Consider the following 13,123-nt stretch of genomic DNA (forward strand, 5'->3'; position numbering starts at 1 on the left):
ATGCCCCTCCCTTCTTTTCCTCCCCATCCCCGGCTGCCTCCCTCTTCCCGCTCCACCACACCCACCCACACAGGTAGGGCCTTGGGGTGCGGGTGTGTCACCAGGGTGCAGGGGAGGCATTCCCCCCCCTCTGTCCCCTTCTGGCCACCTGTGCCTCAATTTTCTTCCACAACTTAGACATCCACATTACTCACACTCTCATAACACATACATATATAGGGCCTTGAGGGTGACCACGTTAACGGCGTCCAGAGAACGGTCTGTGTATTCAACCCTACCTCTGGCGCCGGTGCCCACCTCTCATTTTTAAATCCATGTACATATTGAGGGTTCTTGGGAGGGGCCGTGCTAACACCTGCTGCTCTCTGGCAGTAGCACCATGCCCTCCCGTGTTTTAAATACACTTTAGAACAACACGCAGCACCACTACACATGAGCGGGAGGAGGGAGGTATGGGGTCTTCATACACCCCCGTTCTCTACTAGCCATCGGGGCGGGGGGCTGGGAGGAGGTGTTGGCCATCCGATTGGCCTCCCTGCTGCTGCAGAGCCTGGGGCGGTCTGCTTGCCTCCACCCCGGGGGGAAGGGTAACATCTCTTGGGTCTAGGTGCCGTTTCCCCCTCTGGGGGCGAGGGTACCTGGACCCGGGGTATAGAGTTTGTTTGGGGAGTGTGATTGTGTGTACATGTCCATTTTTGTCTATCCCTACGTTGGGTGAGTGCTGAGAGTTTGTATATGTGTGCATGAGGGTGGGAATGCATGTTTGTGTCTGTGTGTGCCTGTTTGTCTGTGTCTATATGTCAGGTCGGGTCTTAGACTCCACCTCTCTGGGAACTCCCAGGCCCTCCAAAGTATGGAGGCCTATCTCCCCTCACCACACTCCCTGCTGGTAACTGATGCCCTCAGGGGTCGGTGCGTTGGTGGTTCTTGGTGTCCAGGGCTGGGCGCTCAGGTATGCACCAGCTCACTCCCGGTGGCTACTTGGCGGGGCCTGGTGCCTGTCGCTCGGTCAGGCCTCTTCCGGGGCAAAGGGGGCCCTCGGGCCTCGGGGCCTGCAGCTCGGTTCACTCTGGCACAGATTTTTTTTTTCTCTTTCTCTTTTTAAGTGCCCTTTTTCACTGTCCCTCTTCCCTTCTGTTTTCCTGTTCCTTCCTCGCTTTCTTTCTCCCTTTCCTATCCCTCAGTCATGTCTGTCCCGTCTGTAACAACTGAAAATAAAATAAAATAAATAATAACAACAAAGGTCGATCAAATGGACCAATACGGCAAGGCCTCGATGATCCATTTGGCAAAATAAATCCATTGGGTATCCTTGTTGGTCTTCAGACAGCAATTCTGATGGCTAAAGAACCAAATGGGACAGACAAAAAAAAAAAGAAAAGAAATGAAAATAAAGCTCACTCGCATCAAAGCCAGTGCCTGCAACTCCACACGCCTGCTACTTTAGCCATGACAAATCTAAAATATATAACCCCAGAAGAACTGAAATTTGAGGTTACTGGAGCAAAATAGTTTTTTTTAAAAAAAAGCACATCTTTGTCAATCAGTCAATCAATATTTTATTTCTATAGCACATTTGAAAAGGACAGTGTCCATCAAAGTACTTCACACAAGGTAGCAAAGCAGATTACAACAAAAGGCAACAAAAACAGTTAAAAACAATTAAAAAAAATTGTAGTTACAGTTACAGTTACATAGCACAAATGCAGACCAGGTGAAAGTCCAAACTAATTTGCTTCAAAAGCTAGATGGAACAGGTGAGTTTTTAAGCGTGATTTAAACGATTGAATGGAATCTGACATGCGGACATCGACAGGAAGATTATTCCAGAGTTTGGGTGCAGCAATTGCAAAATCTCGGTCCCCTCTAGTCTTTCGTCGGGGCCTTTGTTGCACTAAGAGCAGTTGGTTAGAGGATCTGAGTGCTCTCTTGGGGCTATACACGTCGAGAAGGTCTGTTAGGTAACTGGGCGCCAGGTTTAAAATTTTAAAAGAATACAAAAGGATTTTAAAAACGATACAGTGTTTAACAGGGAGCCAGTGTAGATTGGCTAGAACAGGGGTGATGTGATCATGCCCTCTGGTGCCAGTTAAGAGGTGTGCTGCGGCATTTTAAACTAATTGCAAACGCTGGAGGAGAGAGAATTGGGGGCCCATGTAAAGAGAATTGCAATAGTCTAGTCTCAAAGTAATGAAGGCATGGATAAGCTTTCCAGATCTTTATGTGGAATATAGGGCTTTGCCTTGGAGATTTGGCATAGCTGGTAAAAACACTTGTTTGTCTAATTTGAATCTTTGTGATCTAAAGCACAGGACAGCAAGGTTTAAAAGGTAAATATAGCCTAGTTAAATTAAATATCTACAGTTAATTTAATTCAGAACAGCACAATGGTGTTGCAGTTAGGGCTGTTGCCTCACAGCAAGAAGGTCCTGAGTTTGACTCCGTCATCTGGCCGGGTCTTTCTGTGTGGAATTTGCATGGTCTGCCTGTGTTTGTAGGAGTTCTCTCCACTTCCTCCCACAGTCCAAAGACATGCAGTTAGTGGGGTTAGATTAACTAGTGATTCTAAATTGTCCATAGGTGTGAATGGCTGTCTTTCTCTATGTGTTAGCCCTGTGTCAGGTTTGTGACCTGTCCAAGGTGTACCCCGCCTCTCACCTTTTGGTATCTGGGATAGTTTAATGTGTGAGAAATACCACATCATAGAAGCTGAAAAGGATGCACTTCTCATTAAATTAGTTCAACTTAATTGCAACTATTTTGTATAAGTTTGTAATACAAGACAACAAAGGGAAGATCCATGCAATCCTTCACATTGGTTAAGTGGACCTTTTCTATTTATATTTGTATTTCACAGCTTCAAAAGAAAGAAAATCATTGGGCAAACTTTGGTTCTATCCTTAAAAAAAGATTGGACACTATGTTGTTGAACAAAAGGACTATAATTTTTTTGTAAAAAAGGATAAAAAGTCATGTTACTGTTTGTTTTATTTGTTTTTATCTTGTTCTCCCTTCCAGTCATGACTTTATTGGAGAGTTCACCACAAGCTACAGAGAACTATCCCGAGGCCAAAGCCAGTTCAATGTCTATGAGGTAAAAAAAATGAAAACAAAAAAAAGACAGAGTGCAACAAGAAATACATTTCACTTCGGTCACAAAACAACAAAGGTGCCAAAGATTTTCTCCAAAACCTATTTTTTGTTGATTGTGTCGGTGGTATTAAAAACACAGCAGTGCTTTAGGAACAACAAAGCTAGTTCCTTCAGTGTTATATATTATTCATGAAGTAATATTCCTTGTATTATGAATTCCAGCCTTTATTTGAGGACAGTATTAAATCGCCACCTGTTCATATTAGCTTAGAAATGCGAGGAAAGACTATATAATGTGTTCTGACTTGTTTGTTGAAAAGCTTGTTTCATGTTTCCGCTCTTGTGGTCAAGGTGTTGAATCCTAAAAAGAAAGGCAAAAAGAAGAAATACATCAACTCAGGGACGGTAAGACTTGTCAGTGTGTCATGTCAGCAGCTGTCGCATGTTTCATGGGGATGACTCATAGCAGGAGTGATTTATCGGTCCAGTAAATGTATAATGTTTGCCGTTAGCCTGTCTGTAACCTCTCTTGGTTCTCTTGATATTTTTCCCCATTCCTCATTTCCCTTTCACTTTCTCCCAATCTTAAAGGTGACCCTGCTGTCTTTCAAAGTGGAGTCAGAGTATACATTTGTCGACTTCATCAGAGGAGGGTAAGAACTCAGTCAGTCATGTTTCATTAGGGTAGAGTCAAACATGCACAAATAATATTACACGAAGGTAGTACAAAGGGTGCAATGTGTTATAAACTTAGACTAAAGTGTTTACGCACTTTGCTTACATTCAGGTTTTCCAGTGAAAAAAATCAGCCCTCATTTGATTCTTGAGTCACAGTTTAGTGACTCTTCACAGCTTCTTTTATCCCCACTGCTCTGTTTGTCGAACCTGACATTTAGTTTGCCACTGCACGCAATATTGTTCAGTTAAAAGATAACCAAAATAGCAGATTTCACTAGAAAATGTCTGCCCCCGATTGATGAGAACTTGAGTTGTCACTGAAGATGACCTTAACTGATGTTATACTTTTTCTTACTTAAATCAATTATTCTAAACAAAAAAGACACCTTGTGCGACAAGCTGGGCATTCATGGCATAACATGAACATTCGTCCTGTTTCAACATGACTGTATACAAAGCAAGCTCCATAAAGACATGGATAAAGAACTGGGCCTGGAAGAACTCGACACCTTTGGGATGAATCAGAGCAAAGTGGATTCAGGCACTCTTGTCTGACCTCACAAATATGCTTCTGGAGAAATGGCCAAAAATTTCCATAAACCTCATGGAAAGCCTTCCCAAAAGACCTTTACTCAAGTTATACTCATATGTGTGTGAAGCCAGATGAGTGAATACTTTCAGCAATGTAGTGTATTTCTCATACATTTACTTTATAAAACTACGGGTAGATAATGTTTTGGGAAAAGGGGCATCAGTAACAATGCTGTGGTTATAAACCATAACATGTAAATAACTAACCCCCAACATGCCAGAAAAATGCAATATAACTCATTAAACTTAAATGGCAAAAAGCAGAGGGCATAACACAAGAAAGTCAGCTATGCTAACTTTTCTCAGCACAACTTAAACACAGCTGTTGTAACTAAATCTAAAGCAAAAGCTTAAGAAAATACACAGTAATTCAAAGAAAGTGCTTCACCCCTGTACTTCTAGTTGGTTTACTGACAACCACAGATTGCATCAGGCAGAGCAGACAAGTGTAGCTGATGAAGTCATATTGCATCAGCTCTAACGTTGACCAATATGAGCATGCTTTGAGTTGCATCAGCTGCGTCAGGGTCACACTCTGAACTTTTGATTTGTTAACTACGTAAGCTAATTAGCTGAAGTAACTAAAAACTGTGTGATATTAATACAATAAACGTGTTACATCAGGCAAGCAAATAGGCTGGAAGAAAGAAATTCCAAGGTAGTGCACTTTATTTGAACACTGATGTTTCTTAAACCATCAGTGAGACGTTTGCTGCTGCCTCACTGCTTTTGTTTTAGAGTTTTATATTGCTGAATTTGTTTTCTCATCAATCTGGACAGCTCATTTTTAAAAATTGTTTTTGTTGTGAAATGTAAGTTACAGAAAGCTGAAGAATTCAATGGGCAAAAACAATACTACATACTAGGGCTGCACGATTTTGCATAAAATGAGAATCACGATTTTTTTGCTTAGAATTGAGATCACGATTCTCTCACGATTTTCTTTTCCAATATAAATATTTATTGCACTTATTAACTGCACATCAACTTCGTAACAGTTGAGACTGAACATAAAAACAATAAATAAAAATAAAAGCAATAAATGTCTCACATTTTGTCGTTGCCGCAAAATGTTGTACTGCTTGTAATTCCGTCTCCACCGTTGCTCGACACTGCGTGTATAGAGCAGGTAGTGCAACAATAGAAAAATAGTTGCGGGACGGCATTGTGTAGCGTTTGTCTAGGGTGTTGATCATTTTCCTAAATCCCTTGTTTTGCACAGTGTTGATATATCTTTGGTCAGGTGATAAGTGATAGCCTCCGTAATTTCTTTGAGCCTGCGGGAGTTCGACGTGTATAGGGAAGCGCTGTATAAGGTTCCCGTTATTGATGTTTGGGTGGTTGACCGGCACAAATTTTCTCCTGTCACTTTCTCGTCATCCCTGACGTGTTCTCCGTTGTTTTTTCCCTGCCAATTTGAGCATCACGGCACAGCTTCTGTATCACGTGGTATAAGGCTCCGCCCATGTCATTTGTTGAGCAGGAAGGGTGAGCGCTTGTTTTCATGCAGATTACGTCCCGGATCAAAATGCGGTACAATCGTCGTCGTCTTTCTTTTTTTTTCTTTCTTTTTTTTCTTTTTTTTTTTTTAAATCGTTGTCATTTGGAAATGAGATCACACATAAGTATGAATCGAGATCGCGATTTTCTAACGATTAATCGTGCAGCCCTACTACATACATTAATAATTTTTAGATTTCAAAGACTTTAGATGTCTTACAATTTCTAAATGGCACCGGTGACCAGTATGTACGTTTCTCGGTCTGGCATGAAGAGCTGTAGATGTTCTACTATCTCAAAACGGAGTCCTCTCCACTGTGAATGATATCGATGTGCTCAATCTCCCACCAGGACGCAACTCAACTTCACTGTAGCCATAGACTTCACAGCATCCAATGGTAAGACAGTGTTTCATCTTAATGCATGCAGGAAATGTCCACACACCTGTTCAGTGAGATTATTTTGCCCACAAAATATTTTGTTGTCGCTTTTTTACTTTAGTTAGACTCTTTTTGCCTTCTTTGGAAAAAAACCTATTTCAGTAGTTTTGTCACATTACACAATTATTTTTCTGTCTTGGTGGTGGTCTATATGTGGACACTATTTGTGCTATTATGTTCCAAAATGTCTATCATGCTGTCACCATCACACATCACATCACACAACCATAACACATATGCACAATATGTACTTCTGTGTAAAGTATGGAAACTGGAATATGTCCAAAAAATAACATAATAGACCAGCTGAAGAATATAGCGCAAGTCTGAACACCAAGTCCCTGTTATTCTACAGAGGTGCCTGCAAAGAAACACAATGACAGTCACCTATCAGCCAGACAGGAAAAAAACAAACTCCTAATTGCAAAGTCTTTAAGTTGAAAAATCCTCAAAGAAAGAAGCTCTGTTAAAGAAATAAGGAGAGATTAGCAATATTACACCTAATCTGGTTGTTCAAATACTTCATCAGTCCATCAGGCTAATGGGACTTACTAAGTTGAAGCAGCCAGATTATTGTTGTATTGTAATTAGTGTTTACAAGGCATGATTGATAGTGCTGATTGACAGCACAATTTGTCAGTTTTAGCACTGTTGCCAAACCATAAAAGGATCATTGGACTCCAAGCCAGGAGTTACCCCTGTGTTTGTGTGATTTTTTTAAATTTTTTTTTAATTTCACATTCTCGTGGCAGCGTGCTCGGCGCTCGCTCAGATTTGAAGTTTAATTTTCTGCTGTAGAAAGAAGTTTTCTTCCCACTCAGAGTGTACAGCAGACACTAATGTTTTTGTCACTTATTACAGAATCAAACTCAGGGTAGAGCAGGGCGATATGACCCAAAATATTTATCACGATATACATTTGAAAATTTGCGATAACGATATAACTGACGACATAATTGACACGAGACAAAATACTTTACAACTCCACAACTTTGTTAGTGCAAAAAAAAACCCATCAGTGTATTTTCACTTAAACAAGCAGCTGTTTTTTATGTGCATTAAAGTTATATAAAAATGTAACAGTGCAAATGCAAATTCCTCGCTGACAGTTTAACCAAAAGGCATTTCCAGTGGAAACTGGCCGACATATCCTCAGCATAACCATGTATAATATCCGCAAAACTTAAAAAAAGGTTATACACACACAATACGGTAATATTATGTTGAAGCACAGTACGTATCACTCCGCGAGGCTCCTGCCTACGATAGCCGTAATGTGCCGCCTCCGACAATCCATCAAGTTGTGCGGTTCGTAGCTTAGCAAAGTCGCACTAAAGCATTTGACAGATTTTCAAGCACAGTGTACCACATAAAATCATTTCGAGGTCAGTAAGCACAACCAGAATTCATACATAAGGCACACGGGATTAAAAGAGGCACTGTCGATTTTCAGAAAAATCAAAGGATTGCCGTATTTTCCAAAAAAACATGGTAATAACTAGGGATGGGTATTGATAAGATTTTCACGATTCCGATTCCATTTTCGATTCTGTTTAACGATTCGATTCTTTATCGATTCTTTTTAAAAAAGGAGAACACTAAGGTCGATTAGCTTAGAACTTTGTTTTATATCTTCTCTTTGAACAAGATAGAAATTTAGGAGTAACATGGCCTTACAAACCCAACAGTGAGATCTTAAGAGATCCACAGCCTACGGCTCTTCAATGGGGTGTCACAGGGTCCCCAGGAAAAAAAATTGTAAATGTAAAACAATAAAATAAATATTCTTCTGTAGCAATAATAAAGTATAACATAAATTATTCTGTAGCAATTACACAAGAATATCCAGTAATGTCCCTGCCTACAATTAAACACATTCACTTACCGAAAATCGGGGCAAATGGGTGCAAGCCTTTGACCACAAACTTAGTCACTGCTCGGTGACATTCGTCTATCCTGGCCTGAAAGGAGACGCTAACGGTAGACTGCAGCGAGAACTGCCAGCCAGACTCTGTCTGTCTCTCTCATCATGGTCACCTAAATGCAGCGCACAGTAACGGCAGGTTTTGTAATAAGGCAGATCGCTCTAACATAATATTCACTGTTAGCTGATTATTTACCTGCTGCATTAACGGGAGAGGACGTGCAAACGTTACCGCTGCTGCTGGGTTGAGATTCACGAGTCCGGAGCGGAATTAAAAACACGACATTCATTTAAGGTCATCGCGTGTTTTGTGAGCAAATGCTTTTGCATATTTGTACTGTTTCCTCCTTTAAATGAAATATCTACTTTGCAAGTATTGCAAGTTTCCCTGTTGTCATCCGTTCTCGTAAAGTACAACCAAACTTTTGAGCGTTTGAGCCGCTTAGGCGCCCTGCCAGGTAAATGACGCTCCATAGCGTGGTGACGCTCATTCGGGCGACTGGAATCGATAAGGAATCGTTTACAAAATGGCAAACAATTCCAAGGAATTGAAACAGTGGGAACCGGTTCTCAACAAGAACCAGGTTTCAATACCCATCCCTAGTAATAACGACGGCCCGCTAGCATGCTCTACAAAAAATTGTACTTTGTTGTGTATCTGACGGACGAAAGCTAAACCAGTTCCACATCACTGAAGTTGCAGCATTTTTACAAACCAATTCTGGTTCATCCGTTTCATTCAATGATCCGCTTTCACCTTTCTCATTCTCCGTTGCCGCCATGCTTTTTCCGCCATGTGCGTATGAAAACAAAGGCACTACGCATGCGCGTTTTACCCATGTTCTATCGCGATATTTCATTTTCTTATCGTTGCCCAACATTATACCAGTTTTACCGTGAACGGTATGATATGGCCCAGCCCTAACTCAGGGTAATGTCAGTACTTCCAAGCTTTAAACACTGCATGGTCGTACTCTCTCTCGCACTCCATATTATCCATTGTTGATCTGCACATGTCTGTTGCTGCCACAACCGTTGCACGGTCGTACATCACTGTCATGAGACACTCTCACCAACAAAATCACAGTTTAGTAACGCAGTAACGCAGCATGCTTATGGGAAAGTAACAGTAATCTTATTACTTTTTTGCAATAGTAATCCCTTAATTTACTTGTTACTTGAAAAATGTAATCAGATTACAGTAACACGTTAACACGTTACTGCCTGTCTCTGCTCAGCACAATTCAAAGCATGGAGTAAAGGATGCTGCCACAGCATATGTTCCCTGGAGTTACAAATCACACTTCTGTATCTGGCAGTCTGATGTACTTGGCTGGGTTTGACAGGTGCCTGGAGATTGACACTTGCTCTTGCTCTGCATTGTACCAAGTGTAATCAATAATTACATATTCCCCTTTACATAATTCGATTATATAATTACCCCACATAATTATGGTGTGGGGTTGTTTTTCAGGAATAGATCTCAGCCCCTAGACAGAAGCTTAATGCTTCAGGGGATGGCCCCTTCCTCTTCCAATGTGACTGCGCATCAGTGCACAAAGTCCATAAAGTCATGGATCAGCAGGATTGGTGTGGATGAAAAACGTTGTTAACAAAAAGTTTTTATAGCTGCAAAAGGTGGGCAAACATTATATTAAGAATGGGACGTAGCTCAAGTTCATCTGCATGTGAAGTCATATGAGCAAATACTTTTGGCAATATAGTGTCTAATAGTTTTCTATTGAAATCAGTAAATGGCCATAATGTAAGTTTATGAACTAATACTTGATACCAGCAGACAAAATGCTATCAGCATTGAACTGCTTGCTATTAAACCAAAAGAAAAGAAACCTCTACAGCTTGCTGAGGACCTATTTTGCTTATTACATACTTTAACCTCCAACATCCAACCTTAAGTGGTCACCAGCAAACTACTTACAGTTAGGGTTGGGGTGCATTTTTGCCACATATTGAACAAGAGAAGAAATTACTGAAAGGTAGTTTTCAAATCAATTGTACATGCATTTTGGCTTTGTCGTTCTTTTGGGGATGCTAAAAAGGTAAAAAAGAAAATTACCTTTAAGGAGGTCAATTAAAGCTTTATTCCAGCCCCTAAATTAATCCTAAACACACTAATTGTGACTCACATTTGATCTAGAAGATGTTAAGAGATTAAAGTATTTAATAACTTTGTGACCACTGACAGGTAAGGTGAATAATACTGATTATCTTTTAGTCATGGCACCTGTTAGTGATTGGGACATATTAGGGAGCAAGTAAACATTTTGCTCTTAAATGTAGATGTGTTAGAAGCAGAAAAAATGGGCAACCGTAAGCATTTGAGCGAGTTTAACAAGGGTCAAATTGTGATGGCACAACAGTGCACGACAGAGTCAGATAATTTCCAAAACTGTGCGGTGTTCCTGGTTCACAGTGGCCAGTATCTATCAAAAGGGTCATGGGCTGGTCAAGGCTCATGGATTTGGAGCTAAGGCTGGTTCATGTGGTCTGATCCAACAGACAAGATACCGTAGCTCAAATTGCTAAAAAAGTTTGTACTGATTCTGATAGAAAGATGTCAGAATACACATTGCATCACAGTTTGTTGTATATGAGACTGCACCCTGCCCTAGTCACAGGGCCCATGCTGTCCACTTCCAAAAGTCCCAACAGTGAGTACGTAAGTGTCAGAACTGCACGACAGAGCAGTGTAAGGTCGGATGAATCATATTTTCTTTTTACATCATGTAGATGGCTGGTTGCTTGCACATCACTTTCTTAGGGAACACCTAGCATAAGGATGCGCTATAGGAGGAAGTCAAGCCGGTGAGGCAGTGTTATGCTTTGAGCAATGTTCTGCTTGGAAAACTTTGGGTTTGCAATCAATTTGGCTGTTACTTTGACACATACCACCTACCTAAGCACTGTTCCAGAGCATGTACACCCTTTCATGGAAATGGTATTCCCCGATGGCTGTGGCCAGGATAATCCACCCTGCCAGAAAGAAAAAAACATGACTCTGGAATGGTTTGAGGAGCACAACAAATTCCCAAGATTTCAATCCAATTGAGCATCTGTGGGATGTGATGGATAAGCAAGTCAGACTGACGGTGGCCCATCTCACAACTTGTAAGACTTAAAGAATATTGCTAACATCTTGCTTCCAGATACCACAGCACACTTTCGGAGTCTAGTGGAATCCGTGCTTCAATGGGTCAGGGCTGTTTTGGCAGCAAATAGGGGCCAACGAAATTTTAGGCACGTGGTCATTACGTTATTCTTGACTGGTGCATTTTGAAACATTAGATTTCAAAACTAATTTTTCAATACTTTTGGTTATCTGTGGATAGATTTTGGTAACTTAGCTGGTGTAATCCCACTGCAAGGTTGTCTCTAGATCAGGGCTCTAGACTAACTTTTTGACATGGGCGCACCGGTGCGCCTAACTCTAAAAATTTAGGCGTACCGGCACAAAAGTTAGGCGCACTCAAGTTTTTCAACCGCATCGCTTAACACCGCAGTTTTACATGTGCACTTTCTTTGGGGGGAAGTCCATACAGACAATATTCATTTCTAAATTATTAACTAACAAACTTGTGCTTAAATTGCTTTGTCAATATTGTAGAAAATGTTAAACTTAATCATCATCTTGGCTCCTCTGACGACCTGTTTGCTGCTGCCTGCTGCTGAAAGGCAGTGGGGAGAGGGGACACTTGGGCAGTGCATTTATTGCAGCATATAATGTGTTTTCTGGATACACTGCTGCTTTTTCAGCATTCAGAGAGTGATGGCACCGTGTCAGAGCTGGCTATGAATTTCAGACGGATCAGGCCTTAACTTAACAAAGCGTTAGCAATAGTTCTTTTCATCTTTTCTTATTACCCACAGCTACATCCACTTCTGTCGGGCCTAGGCTGCTCACTAGTGCTGGGTATCATCACTGATTTCTATAATCCATTTGATTCAGGTTCTCAAAGTCCTGATTCAATTCAGTTTAGCCTCAGACAGTCAGAAATATTATAATTCTGATCATTTATCAGTACTGATACATGTGAGACTTCATCAGAGTTGTGAACATCACAGCAGATGCCTTTGTGTCAAAGTAACTGAGAATAAAACACAGAAAAACATGAAGGAGATTTTCCTGGTCTGGCTTTTTATAGCAGATAACCTTAAAAATATTCTGCAATATTCTGCAATTTTGCATAATTTTAAGTTTAAATTTCTTCAGTATTGAACAGCAGAAATTAGGCTTTCTTGTCCGAGGTCATTTAAGTGAAAAAAGAAAAAGAAAAGAAAAGACAGCGGCCGACAGCGCTGTAAACAACGGTAGACTGGTGGGTAATAAGCGAATGGATAATGCAGAAAACAGAGATTTGAGACGGGAAACTGTTCTTGAAGTACAGAGAGAGAGAGAGAGAGGGAGAGAGAGAGAGCTGTGCATGAAGTGTGATTTTTATCGTGGTGGAAGCAAAACAGCAAAAGTCAGAGGGAATTCATGACGACATTGATCAAATGTGAAGCGTAGTTTGCTGCTTCTTTTGCTGCTGGCTCGGCGAATTTTGGTTGGAGAGACAAAACCTGCAGCTCAGAATCAGCGCAAAAAAGACGGAAACACAGCGCGGACCCGACGCATCAGAATCGCTAAGCTCCGACAGCGTGTCCGTGTTCGGGCCGTGGGGTGAGAAGCCGAGAAAGACAAAGCTGATCCTGATGCGTCGGGTCCGCTCTGTGTTTGCGTCTTTGTGTGGAATCCGTTAATGAATTGATATCGCTTTATTCAAGCTACTCACCTCTCTCTTCCACCTGCACTTTCAACTGGACCACGGCCAATCAGAGAGGTCCCGCCCCTGACTATCTCTGATTGGTTTAGTCCACAATAGGGGCATAATGTGTG

The 13,123-nt window shown here is 41.2% G+C and overlaps 1 protein-coding gene and 1 long non-coding RNA gene across 2 annotated transcripts in view; one reads left to right on the plus strand and one right to left on the minus strand.

Annotated features, from left to right (window-relative positions):
• LOC116317977 (copine-9) overlaps positions 1-13,123 on the plus strand; it is a 269,801-nt gene that overhangs the window by 153,318 nt on the left and 103,360 nt on the right. Inside the window, exons 12-15 of the mRNA XM_039612659.1 lie at positions 3,019-3,094; positions 3,445-3,498; positions 3,685-3,746; positions 6,214-6,260. Of these exons, the coding sequence (XP_039468593.1) occupies positions 3,019-3,094; positions 3,445-3,498; positions 3,685-3,746; positions 6,214-6,260 (239 nt within the window). The remainder of the gene's footprint in view (positions 1-3,018; positions 3,095-3,444; positions 3,499-3,684; positions 3,747-6,213; positions 6,261-13,123) is intronic.
• Positions 3,286-13,073, minus strand: LOC120440333. Its single transcript, XR_005613177.1, has 3 exons — positions 13,020-13,073; positions 11,144-11,220; positions 3,286-3,454 (listed from the first exon to the last, which is right to left on the minus strand). It is a non-coding gene; the product is annotated as an uncharacterized LOC120440333 (long non-coding RNA).

This window comes from Oreochromis aureus, linkage group 5 (assembly GCF_013358895.1).
Source record: "Oreochromis aureus strain Israel breed Guangdong linkage group 5, ZZ_aureus, whole genome shotgun sequence".
Taxonomy (NCBI): Eukaryota; Metazoa; Chordata; class Actinopteri; order Cichliformes; family Cichlidae; genus Oreochromis; species Oreochromis aureus.